This window comes from Ananas comosus, unplaced genomic scaffold (genome assembly GCF_001540865.1).
Source record: "Ananas comosus cultivar F153 unplaced genomic scaffold, ASM154086v1, whole genome shotgun sequence".
Lineage (NCBI taxonomy): Eukaryota > Viridiplantae > Streptophyta > Magnoliopsida > Poales > Bromeliaceae > Ananas > Ananas comosus.
The window spans coordinates 28,953-47,556 of NW_017893480.1; the positions used below are offsets into that span (position 1 = coordinate 28,953).

The following is an 18,604-nucleotide window of genomic DNA, read 5'->3' on the forward strand; positions in this document are numbered from 1 at the left end:
AGAAAAAATTAATTAACCATAACTAAAATATTTAATCCTAACTAGTTAATAAGATGAATTAACTTTTTTTTCCCTGTTTAATTAATAGTTAGGATTTTTGGATGGACATATTTGTGATAGCAAAAAGATCACAATACTATTTTAACGATAATAAATCAGAGGAATGTATTTGAAATCGTTAGAATTTTTACGAAAATAATATATAAAAATTAAATTACGTAAAAATAAATTTATAATTTATGAAATAAACCCATTTAATAACGCTGTAATCAACATGATGATGCACGTACGCACGTACACTCACCACATGATTTACTCAACGTACGTAGAAGAGACCATTAATACATAGTAATTAATTAACGCAACAAAAGGAAATAACCTAATTAATTCACTCTTTAATAAAAGATCACTCACTAGCTAGCTCCAGCACAAATTTGATGGAATTAAAGCCTAATCAAATTTTCAAATCAACTTCTAATTAATTAATTTCGACCTCCTCGTAGAACAAGTGCTTGAACTTGTCCATGTTCTCCGGCTCCAGCGCCATCGTCAACCCGACCCCGCCGTCTTTTCCGCGCCTCCTCACCATATATCCGTGGCCACTGCCGAACACATGCGCCCGCAAGACGCATCTCGGCTCCCCCCACCCGAAATCCGCGTCGTAGATCGGCAGGCCCAGCCAGCTCGCCAGCCGCAGGTCGGTCTGCCGGAGCTGATGACTGCTACTGCTGCCCTTCTTCTGATGGCCCGACGCGCCCGTCACCGCTGCGCGATCGATAACCGATCTCACGTACTCGTCGTCGACCTGATTGATCACGCTCCGGATCTGCTCGGCTCCGGATTTACTAGGGTTCGATATGAGCTCTTCAGCCGGCGCTGACACTTTGACGCGCACGGTCGCGTTCCCGAAGAAGTGCGGCGGGAGCGGCGGATTCAGGCGGTCGCAGACGGTCACGATAGTGTGCAGCTCGGTCGTCTCCCCGGGCCGGAGCGCGCGCGCGATGCACGCGCACCGCCACGCGTGCGTGGCGACGGCGCGGAAGGTGGATATGCTCGAGGGGTTGCCGCCGCCGCCGTAGCGGAGCTTGAGGGAGTCGAGCTGGGCTTTGGAGAGCGCGAAGAGCTCGACGACGAAAGGAGCGGCATCGGCGTTGGCGTCGGCGTCGGCGGCGGGGGAGGAGTTCGGGACGGCGTAGTCGGGGTGTTCGTAGGCGCCGACCGACGACGGCGGAGAGCGAGCGGAGAGGATGGTGCGGTCGAACGACGGCGGCGGCGACGACGGCGGCGCGTCGAGGCCGCGGCAGACTGCCGACCATGTTTTGATGAACTGGAAAGCGGAGCGGCCGTCGGCGACCCCGTGGTGGTTGGCGACGCCTAATATCACCCCGCCGCACCGCAGAAATGTAACCTGGTCGATCGGAGAGAGAAATTAAGGATCATAATAGAGAAAACTAGTCCGACTAAAACTGAAATTATCAGTTGAACAGTCGGTTTAAACGGATCAACATTATTTTGTGAGGCACTAGCTAGGTCATGATCCAACTCGTTCAACTGGTCAGCTCGATCTGATTTTTAAAACACTGCCTGACTACCTGGACCATGAGCACGATGCACGGCGGCTCAGAAGACGCGGCGGAGGGCACGAACATCCTCCGCATCTCGACTGTCGGCACGACGTCGGTGACGTCGTCGATCGTGTAGCCGTCGGACTTGGCCACGACGAAGAGCGCGCCCTCTCCGGTGCAGTGAACCTCCATTCGGCCGCTCTCGTCGACCGCGAGCTTTCCCGCGAGCGGATAGTAGATAGCGAGCGTCCTGGCGAGAGCCGCCTTTACGGTCTCGACGCAGAAGAAGGTGGAGTAGTCGGTGGTCGACTGGTATACGTGAAGGGTCGGCACGTGTCCCCTCGTGGCCACAATGTCGAGGTTGGAGAGCCATAGTTTGTGTTTTGGGGTCGCCTCGCTCGGCACAACCATGCAAGATTCAACTATCTCCACCATTCTCTCTCTCTCTTTTTCTCTCTCTCTCTCTCTCTCTCTCTCTCACTCACTCATACAAACATAAATAACACTAAAAAAGTAGGAAGCGTGTAGAAGGAGCTAGCTAGTTATGTAGTACAGTCCCAGTAATTATTATATACTGAAGCCTCCAGGACTAAGCAATTATTGTGAGGAAATTAGAGAAATACTATTTGTATTTTATAAGAAAAGAGCTAAATTATAAAAAACACTCGCTTAAACATCCGTATTTCCGCTTTTACTTTCTAACTTTAAGAAACCTACCTATATTTTCCTCGTCTTAGAATTTTAAAAATATTTTTAAAAAAGTACAGTGTTGATGGAGATGGCAAATAATTAAATTATTTTTACTTTTTGTGATTCTAAAAAAATAATTTTTTAATATTTTTCTGTAATTTTTAAAAATATTATTAGTATAAATTATAAAAAAAATAAAATAGTAATGAAATCGTAACAAAAAGAAGCTAAATATAATAATTTGGTATGTTAAGAGAGTAAAATATAAATTTTTAAATATTAGAGATGGAAAGGTAAAAAATGAGTATTTATAAAAAAAAAAAAATTATAATTTATCTTAATTTTTTTAAAAAAATTTGTTGATTGGCCGAACCCGAGCAAAATACGATAGTGGAGTGTAAACTTTTCACCCATTTATTCCCAACTATCGAAGCTCACTCAGTTCACATTTTTCTGAGTTCATTTCTAACAATAATAATAATAAAAAATAAACTAATAGAATACAACTTCTCTCTCTTAAAAAAAAAAAAAAGTTGAATCATAGCTCCAGATTCAATTTTTCTCTCTAAAAAAACGAGTTTGAATCATGAGCTCCAGATTCTTTTTTTTTTTTAAGGTTAATTATAAAAAAATTTTATGTTGTCTGCTTAAAATAAAAAATATTTTCTGAGGAGTACAGTATGAATGGAGGGTGTAAAATAATCAAATTATTTTTATTTTTTTAAAAAAAAATTGTTAATATATTTTGTTATTTTGAAAAAAATTTCAATATAAATTATAAAAAATTAATGAAATAGTGATTTCTGACTGAAGGGGGTTTAATACAATAATAACTTAAAATATTGAGAAAGTAAAATATAAATTTTTTAAAAATAAATAAATAAATGTTTATAAAAAAAAATTTTATAATATTTTATGCAGCTCGGTATTATTAATCATAATAGTATCTACCTTTTGTCCTATTTCCTACCCACCCAGAACGAAAATGAATATTTCTGTACGATTCAAATTGATTAATTCTGTTTCAACTGTTCTGAAATAATTGGCCGAGATTATTGCGAATAATTCGGTGTTTTTTCTTGGTAAGAGTTTCATAATGTGAGAAAGGATAAGAATTAACTACAATTAATTTTTTTATTATGTTAATTTAATCTATTGTATCAAAAATTAAATTGTTATAAAGTATATTTTATCACAATAGTTTGTCACAATATTTACAGTATTTTTTTTTTTTTGAGAAAAGGTAACACGCTACCTACTTGGCTACTTCATTCATTGAATGTATGAACTAGACTACAGGAGTGAGACAATCTGGACGTCAAAGAAAAATACAATACTCAGTAAAAAAAAAAAAGAAGAAAAAAACTAATGATCCAGTCGTGATCAGAGGGGTTTCCAAGATATCAAAAGCTGCTTAATCCTTTGTACAACCATAACAAGGTCGAAATTAATGTTTCGAAAAATCAGATCATTCCTAGCCTTCCAAATGATCCAATAGCAAGCAACCAATTCAGGTAAGTTATTTTGCTTATTATGTATCTTTTTCTTGGCCAACCACCTATTCCAGACATAACGTTCGTCTTCTCCCTTCCAAACGGTAATATTTATTGTTAGAAAAGAATGGATTGCTAGTAGTTTTGGCCGGGACAGTCAATTGGGCTAACGGGCTACAGTTATTGGGTCGGATAATTATTAGAAACCCGAAATTACTCTAGGCCAGCCACTAATTTGGCCGGATAAGAGTTCGGTGGGCATTGAGATTCGTGTAATAATGTCACTAGATCAAAAAAAAAAATTGAGACAAAAGTATAGAGAAATACGTGTTCATCTTTTTTTGTGAAATCATAAAGTACAACATTGTGAGATCTCAGATCGTAGATTTGGCATTTCGCTAATTTCTTATGAAAATAAATTAATATCCAATTCTAGGATTCGAACATATTTATTAGATGAATTAAATCTATAATTTAACTAAATTAAATTATTTAATCTTAAAAAAAAAAAAATTTAAGATATTAATTAGTTTTAGGGTTAACTGTCTACAGCTTCCTGTAAATATACCGAATAGCAAATATATTTCTGCAAAGTTGCAAAAATTCAATAATATTCATATTTGTCCTTTTAGTTTGTTACTGTTAGAGCACTGTTTATTTTTTAGTAGTAGATAAGTAAAATAATATTTTTGCCCTCACAAATATATTCCTAGCTTCAAAAGCCTCAACTGTTAGAATTATGAAGAATCCTCCCGAAAACGTATTTTACCTAATAATATAAGCGGGGTAAAAAGATTATCAAGGTTAAGTATTTTATTTATGATTAATTATATTTTTTTAAACGGATTCTACCAGTACAATCATATTGAAAATATTAGGACTTTTGCAGGGATAAAACTACAAAATTAAACTTTATAGGAATATATCTGCTATTCGATATCTATAACTATACATAAATTCTAATGGCTAAATCTACATGGGTATACCATCTTCATTTGAGGGTGGTGGAATCAACTATTATTTTTTATTTTTTTATTCTCTTTAATTTTAGTACAACTATTTTCTCTCGCACAACCACCTTTTCAACCCTCTTTGTCTCTACTTTTTTCCCTCCCATCTTTTTTTTTTTTTTTATCTCCTGAACCAACAAGGTGTCGCTTCCTCTTTCTTTACCTCACTTATAGAGCAGTTATGGATCTCTCAATGTATAATTTTATGTTTTCTTTTTTCTCTCCCCTTTTTGTCGCTCGCCACTCAGAGCCTTCCGACCACATTCGCTGCTTCTCATGCATCCTTAACAAAGATGACTCATGATGCCGTCACCAGCGGTCCTATTCTCAATAATTATAGGATATCAATATTCTTATGTTCTCATTTTTTAATTATAATTTTTTACTTTAATTTTAATATCAAATTTTAATGCTATATTTATAGACTGATGAGCATCAATTTCACATTTAAATATTTTGAAATATTGAAAATATAATTGGTGGACTTTTAACTTTAACAATTGAAAATATAATTAGTATAATTCAATGATCCACTAAAGCCGTTTCTTTATGTTTTTTATCATATTATTATTTAATAAAGTTATTGAGCCATGCCTATTATTTAATTGGGTTAATTATATACGGGTTCCCACAAGTATTATGAATTATAAATATCACTACAACTTAATTAAACTATAGGGACATATTTTTGAAATATTTTTATACAAGTGTCTTATTTATGCCTAAACTTTTAAAAAAATTCTATTAAGGCTTAAATATAAAGTCCAATCCAATAAAAAATAAAAAGTTTATCTACTCAACCAACTACACTCAGCCCACGTACTCGATCCGATTACAAATAAAAAATGAAGAAAGAAAAAAAATATCACTATCTCCCATTCTCCTCCGCTGCGCAGCCGATGAGAAATAGGGTTCCGGCAGCTGGACTTCAGCCACGAAGATTTTGTAGGGACCGTAGAGGGCTACGATCGCCACGTATCCCTCAGCCACAGGTCGCTGGAGGAGTGGGTGCCAAATATCAAGGTGACCCTACCTATAGCGACTCTACATATAGCAACACTTTTAAAAAGTATTGGTAATTTAGCCAGCAACACTTTTTTTGACTTGTACCGATATTTAAAAATGTCGCTATACACCGTTTTTATTGTAGTGTATATTCATGTAAAGTTCAACTTTCATAAGTTATTCCTATAAAAGTCTTAATATTTTCTGATATGTTCATCTAATTTGTTATAACTATTAGAAAACTATTTAAATTTTTAATTTTGCCATCACAAATATGTCTCTTCAAAAGTTATAACAGTATAATATAATAGTGATAAAAATGTCAAAAATTAATTCGGGTAAAAATATCAAAAGTTTCTAACGAATTCTAACCGTAGGGAATATATATGAAAATATTAGAAATTTTGCAAAAAATAACCTATGAAAGTTGAACTTACAGGAATATATTTGAAATTTACTATGTTTGCAGGGACCTGTATATAATTAACCCAATTTAATTATGTGTGCGATATTACATTTCATATAAGATAAATTTCAATCGAACACAATCAGAATACATTTGACAATAAATAAATAGTACTTTTCTTATATTTTTTGGTTCTTGAATATCTAGAGTATTTTAGTAGTGGTACTTAGAATAGTATTAATTTAAAAATTAAAAATTTGATAACCAAAGATTATTTATTTGTAATTAATATTATTTTTTATGAACTCAATTTATAATTAATGTGCAAATTATTAACTTTTGAGGAGATTCTTGTTACTACCATTATTCCTCCTGCGCAGTGGGCATGTGATCAATTTCTTTCTCTTCCATATATCATGCTATCATTTCACACAAAGTTGTTGTTGTTTTAATTACACTCTATTGTACTATATTTTAATTTTTTTATTTATTAATTTACATTTTTTCAAAGATATTATTGTGTTATTATATTTTATTAATCTTTACACTATAATTTAAATTTATTATTATTTTTTTTTCTTATGCTATTTTCTTTTCTCAAAGATATTATCAAATAACTTTTCTTCTTACTAATCGCTATGTTATTGTTAATAAATCCATTATTTTAAACACATCTCACAACTTATTAAAATGCATTGGTTAAATAGTAGAAATAATGTAAAATAATTTCCATGATAGATTTATTGAAAACTTCTATTAAGTCATTTTTACTTATTCTTTTATTATTNAGGTAAATCAAAACTTTAATATATATATATATAAAATAAAGGTATGTTTACACGACGTGAAAAAAGAAGTTTTAACAAATAAAACAATTAGTTCGAAAGAAAAAAATTATTTCCGAATTAACATAATATAATGTGATATTAAATATCTAATAAAAGATTAAAGATACGACATGAGAAAAATTTTTTTAAAGTTTTCGTGATGAGTCGATAGCAAAAAAAAGAAAAGGTAGGGGCGTGATATTATATGTTTTCAAAATTGTAGGTGACAATTCTCAAACCTAAGGAAAAAAACAAAGGATATGATCAAGTGGTTCTCTGAATCTACACATCAACTAAGAATGTTCCCAAACTAAAATGTCCGTAAGAAAAAAACAAAATATGAGAAAAAAAATCACGGAGAGTTCGTTTTTAAAGTCAAAATACTGTTGACGGATTCAAATCAAACAAATTGAAAAAATTATATAGTAAAATCAAAATTTAAAAAACTAAACAGCAATTCAAAATATTTCATAATTTAGATAAATTCTATAAATTTTTTACTTTATTAATAAAATATCTTATTCCTGCGACCTGGTTACAGCTGATGGACCCAAACTAGAACATGGGAGGCATTATTACTGGCTAGACCAAACTCTAATGATTATTCGAAGAAAACTATGCTTTAGTTTCTAAATTTTAACTTATTTTACTAAAAGTTAAAAATTTTGTAATGATAACCATCAAGTTTGGATAGCTAGATTTTTATTTTTATATTTTGAGAGAAAAAAAAGATAGCATGCAATCTAATTTGTGCATATTTTCAAATGATCAGCTAGAAATGAGAATCAATTAGATTTATAATTTGAAATCTCGTGTGCCAACCATTAAACTCTTAGCCAGCTATGCTAAGTGCAGTCCGTTATAACTTTTCGATTATACAACCATGATTTACATGAAAATTTTCAAGTGAATACTAAAAATAGAATATAATATTACTGTTAGGATTTAACTTAATTTATAGTTATTGCAAATCGAGTTAAATCTTAATTAAATTAGAATAGATATAATTTAATTGCATAGATTTGAATATGTGAATCCTATTTGTGCTCTATGTAGGAACTTGGTGTATTCTATATGCTTAATAAGTGGTTAAGTGGAAATGAATGCATTTACGCACAATTATAAATAAGTTCAGTGAATAGATAGATCATTGGATCATGCATGCCATATCACTTATTCTGCCCCGTGATAATAGGTTCGGGAGATTAATAAGTTGAGTTGAGTGAGAATAAGTTGAGTGGAGGTGCGGTCTACAAGAGATCTAACGGCAAGAGGTCCGACAATAGATCCAACGTTCAGATGAATCGAGTCAAATTGAAGCACGCGAACGCTATGGCTGAATCATTAAATGCGATGGATGCGCATTTTCTATTAGCACGTGTTTCTGAAAAAGTTGGTTAGTACTTACGATCCATACATACTCTATGTAGGAACTTGGTGTATTCTATATGCTTAATAAGTGGTCATGATGTAAGTTAAGTGGAAATGAATGCATTTCCACAGTACTATAAATAAGTTAAGTGAATAGATAGATCATTGGATCATGCCAGATAACTCATTCCATTCTACGGATCTCACCGAGCCTGTTTTTGAATGACATGATTCGAGTAGACTTTTCTATTTTTTTTAAGAGAGCAAGAGGGCCCGTAGGCCCAGCCCATAGGCCTTTAACGCAAACACACGCACCCAAACCCGTAAACCCGATTAGTTCGGCCGAGTAATATGCCTAAATTATGTATGAGAAATGCTATCAGTACACCTAGATAATAGGCGTAAATCTTACACTCTAAATAATAATATAACAATGATATTTGGTATAAAATCTAATGATTAAACATGATTACGGCAATTACAAAAATGTAGGTCTTTTAAAAAGTCAATGCAATAAAAATGGTGTATAACGATACTTTTAAATATCGGTACAGATAAAAAAAAATCTTGCTGGCTAAACTACCGACACTTTTAAAAAGTGTTGCTATATATGGGGTCGCTAGGTATATCGTGACAGTTAAAAGCGTTGGTATAACCTAAACATAGTGCTGTTAATTTACCAACACTTATTTAAACATTTATCAACCGCAGAACTCTACCTGGTTGGCTGCGGTGGCGAAGGAGGAGGAGAGGGAAGGGCTCTTCGTCTAGAATTTCAGTGGATTGAGTGAGGAGAAAAGGGAGATGATAATCGATTTTTCTTTTTTTTTTTTCTTTTCTGTTTGTAATTGGGCTGAATGGGCTGGGTGGGGTGGGTTGAGTAGAGTAACATTTTATTTTTTGTTTGATTTGGCTTTATATTTAGCCATTAGTAGATTTTTTTTTATGTTTTGGTATAAATGGGACACTTATACAAAAGTGTCCAAAATATGTGTCACTATAATCTAATTCTGTTGTAGTAAGCCATTGAAATTTGAAATTAAAGTATGATACTTTTAATAGTTTAGGAACCATGCTTTGGTGCAGTTTTATCCTAATTTGTAAGGGCTTAATTTAACCCATTTTATATGGGCTTTTCACTATTTGGGAGTTCTAACGAATGAAAAGGCCTACTAATATCATGTGCTTTTTCCGCATACTAATATCAAAAGGTAAAAGCATATATAACTTGTCTGAACTATGAATCATTTTGAATTGGCTTGCAAATTTTTCAAAATTTTGATTTTAATATTCAAATTTTCATTTTGTCTGATTTGAGTCACTGCGACACTTTAACTTTAAATTTTGAAAACGTTATTTTATTTTTACAGATTTAGTTAGCATACTTCATGCAGTTCTCGTAACTATAAATTTATTAAAGCAAATAATTAACTTAAATTTTGAAGTCAAAATATTATTGACTGATTCAAATCAAATAAGTTAAAAGGCTGGACGGTAAGTAAAAAAATAAAAATAAAAATATTAGGTAGCTGAATTCAAAATGGTTCATAGTTTAAAAAAGCTATGTATATTTTTACTATACCATAAAGTATTTAGGGATAATTTAATTCATACAACTCTCTATAAATATATTGAATAGTAGATATATCTCTACAAAGTTTAAGTTTTCAGATTTATTTCTCAAAATGTCCTAATGATTTTAAATATACCCCTAATGGTAATATCCGTTAGAAAAATATAGCTAATTATAGATAAAATACTTAACCTTGATTAATGAATGAGGTAATTGACTTTTTTATCCCATTGTATATTTTTCTCTCAATGAAAACCCTAGCAACAAAAAATCTTCTTCCTCTTCCTCTTTCTCTCTCTCTCTTAATGCACATTTCAAATCCATAACTAGAATTTTTTCGCCATCATTCATCCACAATGCATATTATTTCACCCATATTGAGCATGGAGAAATCGCCTGTGACACTCCCCCTACTTCGAGAACAAAGTATTAGATAGGTAATGAAGCAAAAGGATGAGAGAAAAGGTACAGAATAGATTGCAATATTTGTGGATTGGATCAGTTTTTATGAAGAAAGAAGATGATCATTGAATTTTTTTTAGATGACATTTCTATACTATTTTATCAGTTGGGGCTTTTCGAAGAACATATTTGTGATGACAAAATTGACATTTTTAATTATCTTCTGTTAAAATATAAAAAGTGAGCATATAGTAATAAATCGGAGAGGCAATTATAAATATTATTAGACTTTTGAAGAGATAAATCTTAAAATTTAAACTTTGTAAGGATATATATATGTTATTCGATATGTTCACATGGAGCTGTATAAAATTAACCAAGTATTTATATCAAAAACTGAGTACATCTTCAACTTGGGTGGCGCAAGCAAGAATGGCTTTCCATGGTTAGATCATTAATTCATCATAATTTACCAGTGCACTTTTTGAACTAGCCAAAATTTCCAAATTAAGCTCCTGTTTCCTACATTACAAAGTCAAAATAAGAGAGAGGTAGGTGCTGGGATGCAAACGGGACGGATCGGAGGCAGAAGCCCTGCCCTGTCTCTCGTCCCGACTATCAAAATTCCGCCTCGCCTCTTGCCCCGAATTTGATCGTGACAGGTTAAAAAATATATTCCATAATTCGTCCTGCCTCGTAACCCGCCATCCGCTGGCGCCCCGAATCTGTCCCGCCAACTAATATTTTTTATAAAATTATAATATTATTAATATTTTGTAAAATATAAATTAATAATTTTATAATATTATATATATAATTAATAATATTAATTATAAAAATTAAAAATATAAATTACAATTCGAAGCAAAATTCAAAAGTTTGAAATACATAAGAAATGAGAGCACTAATTTATTTGTATTTCAAATTTTTTTGTAAATACATTATTCTTTTAGAATTTTCGACGCCAAATCCACCTCGGATTATAAAAATTGCCCAATTTCTCGCCCAGAATTCGTTTATTTTTTTTTCTGTTTACTGCTCCATTCAGAGCGAATCAGGAGTTAGGACAGGAGTTCTATCAATCCGGATCTATTTGCATCCCTAGAGGTTGGTGAAGTATAATTTGGTGGGTGGGTCGAGTCAATGAGCTTGAACATATCAACGACACGTTTAGACTTTTTAGGCGCGAGCCATTTTCTCTTGTTCCAACCAACGATTTAATGCTTCCCCCAAAAATTTTGAAAAACGGGCAATATTAATTGCTTGTGAAATATAGGTCCCATTAACCACCCGGGAGAGTACTTTGGTGAGAGTTTAACAAGTTAATTATTTATTTTCAAAAAAAGGGATTGATAAGATAGAGTATGATGTGACACATAAATTAATTGATGAAAAATTCATCAATAAATTAATGGATGCTTAATTAAGCGGATGTTCATTCGATTAAGTATTTAATGACGTAGAAGGATCGATCGTGCGGTCTTATAAGTACAGAGCTCGGGAGCCAGATTTTGATAACTAAGAACGATCTTGGTTCTATTTGAATGTCGGAATAAATTATTTTTGAATAATTTATTAATTTAGCATAAAATTTTGTATGATCAGATATAAAAAATTTTACTTTTGTTTTTTTTTAAAAGTATTATCATTCATCATTTAATAGAATAACATATCTACAAGATAAATAAATTTTTTTTATTTCGAAAAATAATATAGAAAGTAGAATAAGTTATTTAATTGCAGATGTTTAATCATATTTCTTATCTATCAAATAGTACAACTTATTTAGTAAATTAAAGTATATTTGAAATAAAATATTCATGTCACAATCCTAGTAAGTTAGTAATTGGTGACACACAAGTTGATATATAGTTGCCACGGATGCTACTATATATGGTGATTACTAATTAAACTAAAAATTTCTTGCTATAGCTAGTTTTAAATGTGAAATTAAATTTTGATTTATATCCTTATTCGTCCCTAATTTGAACTGTATTCAAATTCGTTTTTCATCAAATAAGATTAATTACAAAAATTTAATATTTGCTTAATATCAGTATCGAAATTCGTTTCGTACATTAAATACAGATGCAAATATAATTATTGTCAAATATTTTATTTTATTTTATTTTAATTTTCTAATTACGTAATTGATGCCTATATTACTATATATATTGCAAGTTGAAACTTGAAAGCAAGAGTAGGTGAAGGATTGACCAGGTTGGTTGGTGGTTGACAAAGTATGGCGAGACCCGAATATATATATATATATATATATAGAGAGAGAGAGAGAGAGAGAGAGAGAGAGAGAGAGAGAGTCCGGCTGTGTGCAATCGATAACATCAAGGATTTGGTGCTATTGAGTTTTCCATCGTTAAATTTAACTTTTTGATTATCTTTACCCGTTAGATTATACTATTCAACCAACCACTCACTCAACCCTAGAGAGCCCACATCATCCTAACCATCTATTTATCAATCCAAGTACTAAAAAATCAATAGTACCAATAGTTTTATGCTATTTAGTTTTCCAGCCTAGTTATATATATATATATATATATATATATATATATATATATAAAGAGTCCAACTAGAATACTATCTATAGCACTAAGCGCTAGGTCCTATTTAGTTTTCTACCGTTAAATTTAATCTTTGACTACTTTCACTCGTTAAATTACACTATTCAACCAACAACTTACTCAACTCTAAAGGACCCACATCATTATAACTGTACATTTCTTTATCTAAGGACCGAAAATCTAATAGCACGGATAGTTTGGTGCTATTGGTAGTATTACAATATATATATATATATATATTTTGATCGAGTCAAAGAGAGTGGGTGAAACCCATTTTGTTGGGTTCGGTGTTCCGAATGCCACCTACTTATAATTTGAAAGTTTCCCAAAATGGAAAAAAAAGAAAAAATTATTCGTGAATAGGATCTCATCTAAGATATATGCTTGATTCATTAACTACCCTGCAGAGCACGTACGTACGTAGATGAGTGAGAGTTCAAGGCACATTATTTAATTGATTTATTAATTGATTGATTAGGACAAGTATATATAGGTGCGTGGATCCTTAATTAATTAAGACATAAATATTTAAACAGCAAATGNCTCAAGTTGATCTAATTCGTGTACGTGAAGAACCTTCGAACATAATTCTCTAAAATAACTACTTAGATCAAATAATGGCAGTGTTACATTCATTGGAAGAAGTCCTCGTAATGCAACAGGTAGAAGTTGTTGCATCAATATATGACAATCATGACTTTTGAGCCCAAAAATTTTACAATGTGCAGAATTTACACATCTTGAGATGTTTCCTGTATACCCGTCAGGAGCTTTGATATTGCAGAGCAAATTGCAAAATACTTGCTTCTCATTTCTAGACATTGTGTAACAAGCAGATGGCAAATATAACTTGTTTGGACCTATCTGTTGAGGATAAATGATTCGATTTTTTACGAACCCGTGGAATATTCAATTCTTGCAAATCAAGACGAGCATTCAAATTGTCCTTCGACTTGCCTTCTATACTTAACAATGTACCATAGACATTTTCAGACACGTTCTTCTCTATGTGCATGACATCAAGGTTATGCCTTAATAAATTAGATTTCCAATAAGGCAACGTAAAAAATATACTCTTCTTCTTCCATGTCTGTGAATCATCAAAGTCAGTAATCTTCTCTAGTTGACGCAATATCATAGTCCCAGTAGGTATCGCGGGTGCGTGACCATATTCTTCAGTGCCATCAAAAGAGTCTCTATTATAACGAAACTTATGGTTTGGTTCTAGAAAACGCCGATGACCCATGAAGCAATATTTGCGACCATGTGATAACCGTTTGGAGAAAGTGTCTATATTACAACAAGGGCAGGCAAACGCTCCATGTACGTTCCACCCCGACAAATTTCCGTATGCAGGAAAATCATTAATTGTCCACAAAAGTGCCGCCTTGAGTCGAAATGTTTCACCACAAGAGGAGTCATAAGTGTCTGTTCCAACCTCCCATAACTCCATCAATTCTTCGATAAGAGGTTGCAAGTAGATATCAATATGATTTCCGGGCCCACTTGGCCCAGGAATGAGTAAAGAAAGAATAAAGGATGTTGCCTTCATGCACATCCAAGGAGGCAAGTTATATGGTATTAGAACAACTGGCCAACAACTATAACTTGAACTTAACTTTCCAAACGGATTAAAACCATCTGTAGCTAATCCAAGCCTAACATTACGTGAGTCGGAGGAAAACTCGAGGTGATTGAAATCAAAACTTTTCCAAGCTTCAGAGTCTGCAGGATGTCTCAACGCGCCATCCTTCATGCGATCTGTTTCGTGCCATCTCATCAAAGTTGATGTATGTTTCGACATATATAACCTTTTAAGTCTAGGTTTCAAAGGAAAGTAGCGCAAGACTTTAGCGGGAGTACCCTTCTTTTTTTTCTTCCTAGCCAAAGTAGTTCGATCGTTAAACTTCTTCCACCTTGAAGCTCCACAAATAGAGCAAGTGTCATCATCAGCCTTATCTTTCCAATATAGTTGACAATTATTCGGGCAAGCATGAATATTTTTATATCCGAGGCCTAGTTTCTTTATAATCTTCTTTGCCTCATTAAATGATTTGGGTAAGCTTTTACCATTAGGTATTGCCAGCTGCAAAATCTCAAGCAAGTTGGTAAAGGATTTGTTGCTCCATTTGTTTGTACATTTCGTATAAAATAGAAGGACAAGAAATGAAAGTCTTGTCAATTCACACCCTGGCCACAACTCTTGATCTGCATCTTTGAGTAAGTTATAAAAATTCTCAGCTTCCACATTTAAATTGTGTGTTGGTGTATCCATGGAATCCGATGGACAAGGCATCGAATCGTCTTCTCCACATCCAAACACATCAGGTAGTAGTTGATGCGTATCCACATGCTTGCTATAATCATCTTCTACGCTATGTCTAGGAGAGGATGTGTTTTGCTCTATTTGCTCACCATGGAATGTCCATTGTCGATAACCACGAAGCATTCCATTGCATACTAAATGCTCGTAAACTTCTTCCCGACTCAGCTTACTTCTATTGACACACTTCACACAAGGGCACCAAATTTTGCTCTCAGAACAAATTGGGTTCCTGAATGCAAAATCAAGAAAACCACCAACACCCTCCAAGTATTGTCTACTTCCCCTTGGCCAATCCAACAATCTTTTAATAATATTCAAATCCATGAATAACTGCACAATATATTAAGAAGAGCAAAACAAAGAAAAATCAATTTAACAAAACTTCATTCATATTTCATATATTAGAATATAATATTTAACAATTAATGTTATAGCATATAGCATTTTACTCTGTTCAAATTGACATAATATTTTGTTGCTTTACGGACTAAAAGTTATTGAACTTTCTAATTTATTTTATAGGGCAAATTGACATCCTGAATTATCTCTTTACTCATCCTTTAATACCCACTTGCACTAAAAAGGAAGGAAGAAATGATTTATGAAATACTAATCATGATAATTTAATTAATGTGCTTNGTGCCCTCATTTCTCTCTAATTTCAAAATCTACAATCAAAAATAAAATAGTGAATAGCAATTTTTTTGTTTTGTTAAGAATTAGACAAATTAGCTATCAAAATTTTGAAGGTTTGATACTTGTCTCCAAAATATGCAAGTTTAGATTGGTTATGTATTTCTATAATTATTTATAATTATCTTAAGGTCCCTAAACTCCGTAGTCCTAAATTACCGTTGTAAACCATGGTCAAACATAAATCAGCATTGATGACATCAAAGTTTAATAAATCACAATCGACGAATTATTGAAGAAAAGACCCAATCGGTAACTAGGCTTATTAGCCACTTCTTTACGCAATTAGGAACATAATTCAGAAAACAGGTGGAAGGTGAGACAAAATCTGGCCATCTATCCAAAAACAAGCTCACAACAACCACCAGCCTTTCAACTTTGTCCCAGCAAGTTAAGCATGTTTCAAACACAAGCATCAAATAAACTAATAGCCCATTTAGTCTACTCAACTCGTTACTTATTTCCTAATGTACTTGTTGTAAGGTCAAAGGGAGCACGTGTGTAGCTTTTCAAATGTAAAGTCCCAGTACGAAGCATACCTAGTGTGTGATTCAAGAATAGCAGGCTCTGAAACTTGCTTGTCAACCCTCTCGTTTCTGAAAACCTGGAAAAAGAAATAAAAGAGGTCAAACTATCAAATTAATAGAAGAATAACTGTTAAGGTACCTAACTACTTATCCCGAAAAGAAGAATAGAACAGCTATGCAATTTTCTTTTTATTCTTTTCCTCGGCCAATTGAAGGAATCAATGAAAAAAGAGGACAGTGCCTTGCACACCAAAGAGAACACCCCCCGATTAACTCACTCAGCTTGAACCTAGCATTCAGGTGTAAATTACACCATTTGTATCCCAAAGTTTCACTTAAGTTACTGTTCAGTGGGTCGTCGAATTTCAATTTCTGCTTTAATCAAGTCACTTCGTCAAATTTAGTTATTTTCCTAGCAAAGAGATGACACGAAAGATGATTCAACTGCCACTTACTAATAGGAGAATATTTAAGTTCTGTGACCTAAATGAAACTTGATGAGAAGTTCAATGACTAACAATGCAATTTACCCAAGCATTCAGCTTGAATGAACTAAAATATTAACTAAAGAATAGAAAAGTGCAACGAAGTTTCACTTTCAACCATGTGTCAAAATGTTCTTTTATATAAATTCGTGATCATCCGTAGTCGAATTATGCTCACAAACATGCCTGAATATGATCTGAAAAATAGGGAGATGAGAATAATCAAATGCAGACTACAGCCTCGTTCAAATAGCTTTTAAATTTTTCAGCAAATAGTTTAATATCTAATCTATGGCAAGCAAGAAATATCTCACTAAAATGATGAAATATTAGGGAAAAGAGATTAAAAAAAATTGCCATTGTGTCGTTATAGCGGAAATATTACTATCATGCAGGTAAAACTTTTAACCGATCACAGCTCCTCATTCTAGTTGAAATAAATAGCCAGAATTTAAAGAAGTCAAGAAACTAGAAACTCATAAAAGGCTTTACTAACAGAGTAACAACATCCATAGTAAGGGAATGAACAACATGCACAAGTAAAAAAGCAGAACAAAGTAAATACTCGATGTACGGAAAACTTAACATTTGGTAGATTAAAACGACTATATAAAGCCAAATCATCGATTACTATTTACCCAAATCAAAGTTATAAACCAACCATACAAACACCAAAGCATCCATTCCAATAGTGAACAACTGGCACAAATTTTGAGATAGGCAAGTATTGCGGAGGCATTAAGGACAGGGCTAATCAGACTAATTAACCGAAAGAGACCATGAACCATATATAGTGAAAGAAACCAACAAGCCACAGGTGATAGAAAAAAAAGCATATATACATATATGATGAAAAATATATGCATATATACAGAAGATTTACTCTTTGAAGAAAATCTCTCTCTTCTGATACCTTATCCCAGGAAATTGATGAATTTGCCGTCCCTAGCAAGAAATGCGAGAAATATTTGATCAATTTGAGTAGCAGCAACAAGCAAAGCACTCGTGAATTTCCAAAATTTTGTTGCGCATCTAACCCTTTTTTTCTTTTTTTCTTTTTGGTACAAGGAAGCACATGTAACATGTTTTAATTAGCAAGGTAAACTTCCAATTCAAGCAAGTATTGTAGGACGAGGTTATGATTTTCCCACAGTATAACTGATGATTTGGTTTTCCCCTGCATANTGGGTTAGCTTTTGGTTTGGTGGGGTTGGATGGTCTATCAAAATACTTTATTACTCAATCTTTTTTTTTTAATTATATTTTTTTTCCTTTTTTTCCGGGGGGTAGCTAGGGATTGCTTTTTATTTGAGATCTCAATAATTTAAGAAAAATAAAAATACATTGAGAGACTGTTTCACACACCCTAGCTATTATGAATGGGCATATATACTAATTACAAAAGAGCACATCCCTAAACTAAGAACACATCAAAGGTACACCATGTCATAACTTAAAAGACACTACCATTCAAAAATAAATTACAAATATATACTTTATTCCAAACAGGATTAGTTGATTTCCAATTGTTTTTTCAGATGTAATCTTAGAAAATCTAACTTTTCATATAAATACACCTAATTTGCAGTTAATTATGAATAAACAATAAAAGAATTATTAGTTTCTGTTAGATGTGACTCAAAATTGAT

At 33.1% G+C, this 18,604-nt stretch overlaps 2 protein-coding genes across 2 annotated transcripts; both read right to left on the reverse strand.

Moving 5' to 3' along the window:
- Nucleotides 1-264: 264 nt before the first annotated feature.
- On the reverse strand, nucleotides 265-2,026 carry LOC109706141 (hydroxycinnamoyltransferase 4-like). Its single transcript, XM_020226944.1, has 2 exons — nucleotides 1,593-2,026; nucleotides 265-1,408 (listed from the first exon to the last, which is right to left on the reverse strand). Exons 1-2 carry the CDS (start codon nucleotides 1,998-2,000, stop codon nucleotides 479-481), a joined length of 1,338 nt encoding a protein of 445 aa, XP_020082533.1. The 5' UTR covers nucleotides 2,001-2,026; the 3' UTR covers nucleotides 265-478.
- Nucleotides 2,027-13,829: 11,803 nt separating this feature from the next.
- LOC109706142 lies at nucleotides 13,830-18,074 on the reverse strand (the record flags this gene model as incomplete). The annotated part of the gene is given in 3 exon segments (XM_020226945.1): nucleotides 13,830-15,591; nucleotides 16,483-16,547; nucleotides 17,839-18,074. A coding segment is annotated over 1 exon segment (1,745 nt), but the record flags the coding sequence as incomplete, so codon positions are not given.
- Nucleotides 18,075-18,604: the final 530 nt, after the last annotated feature.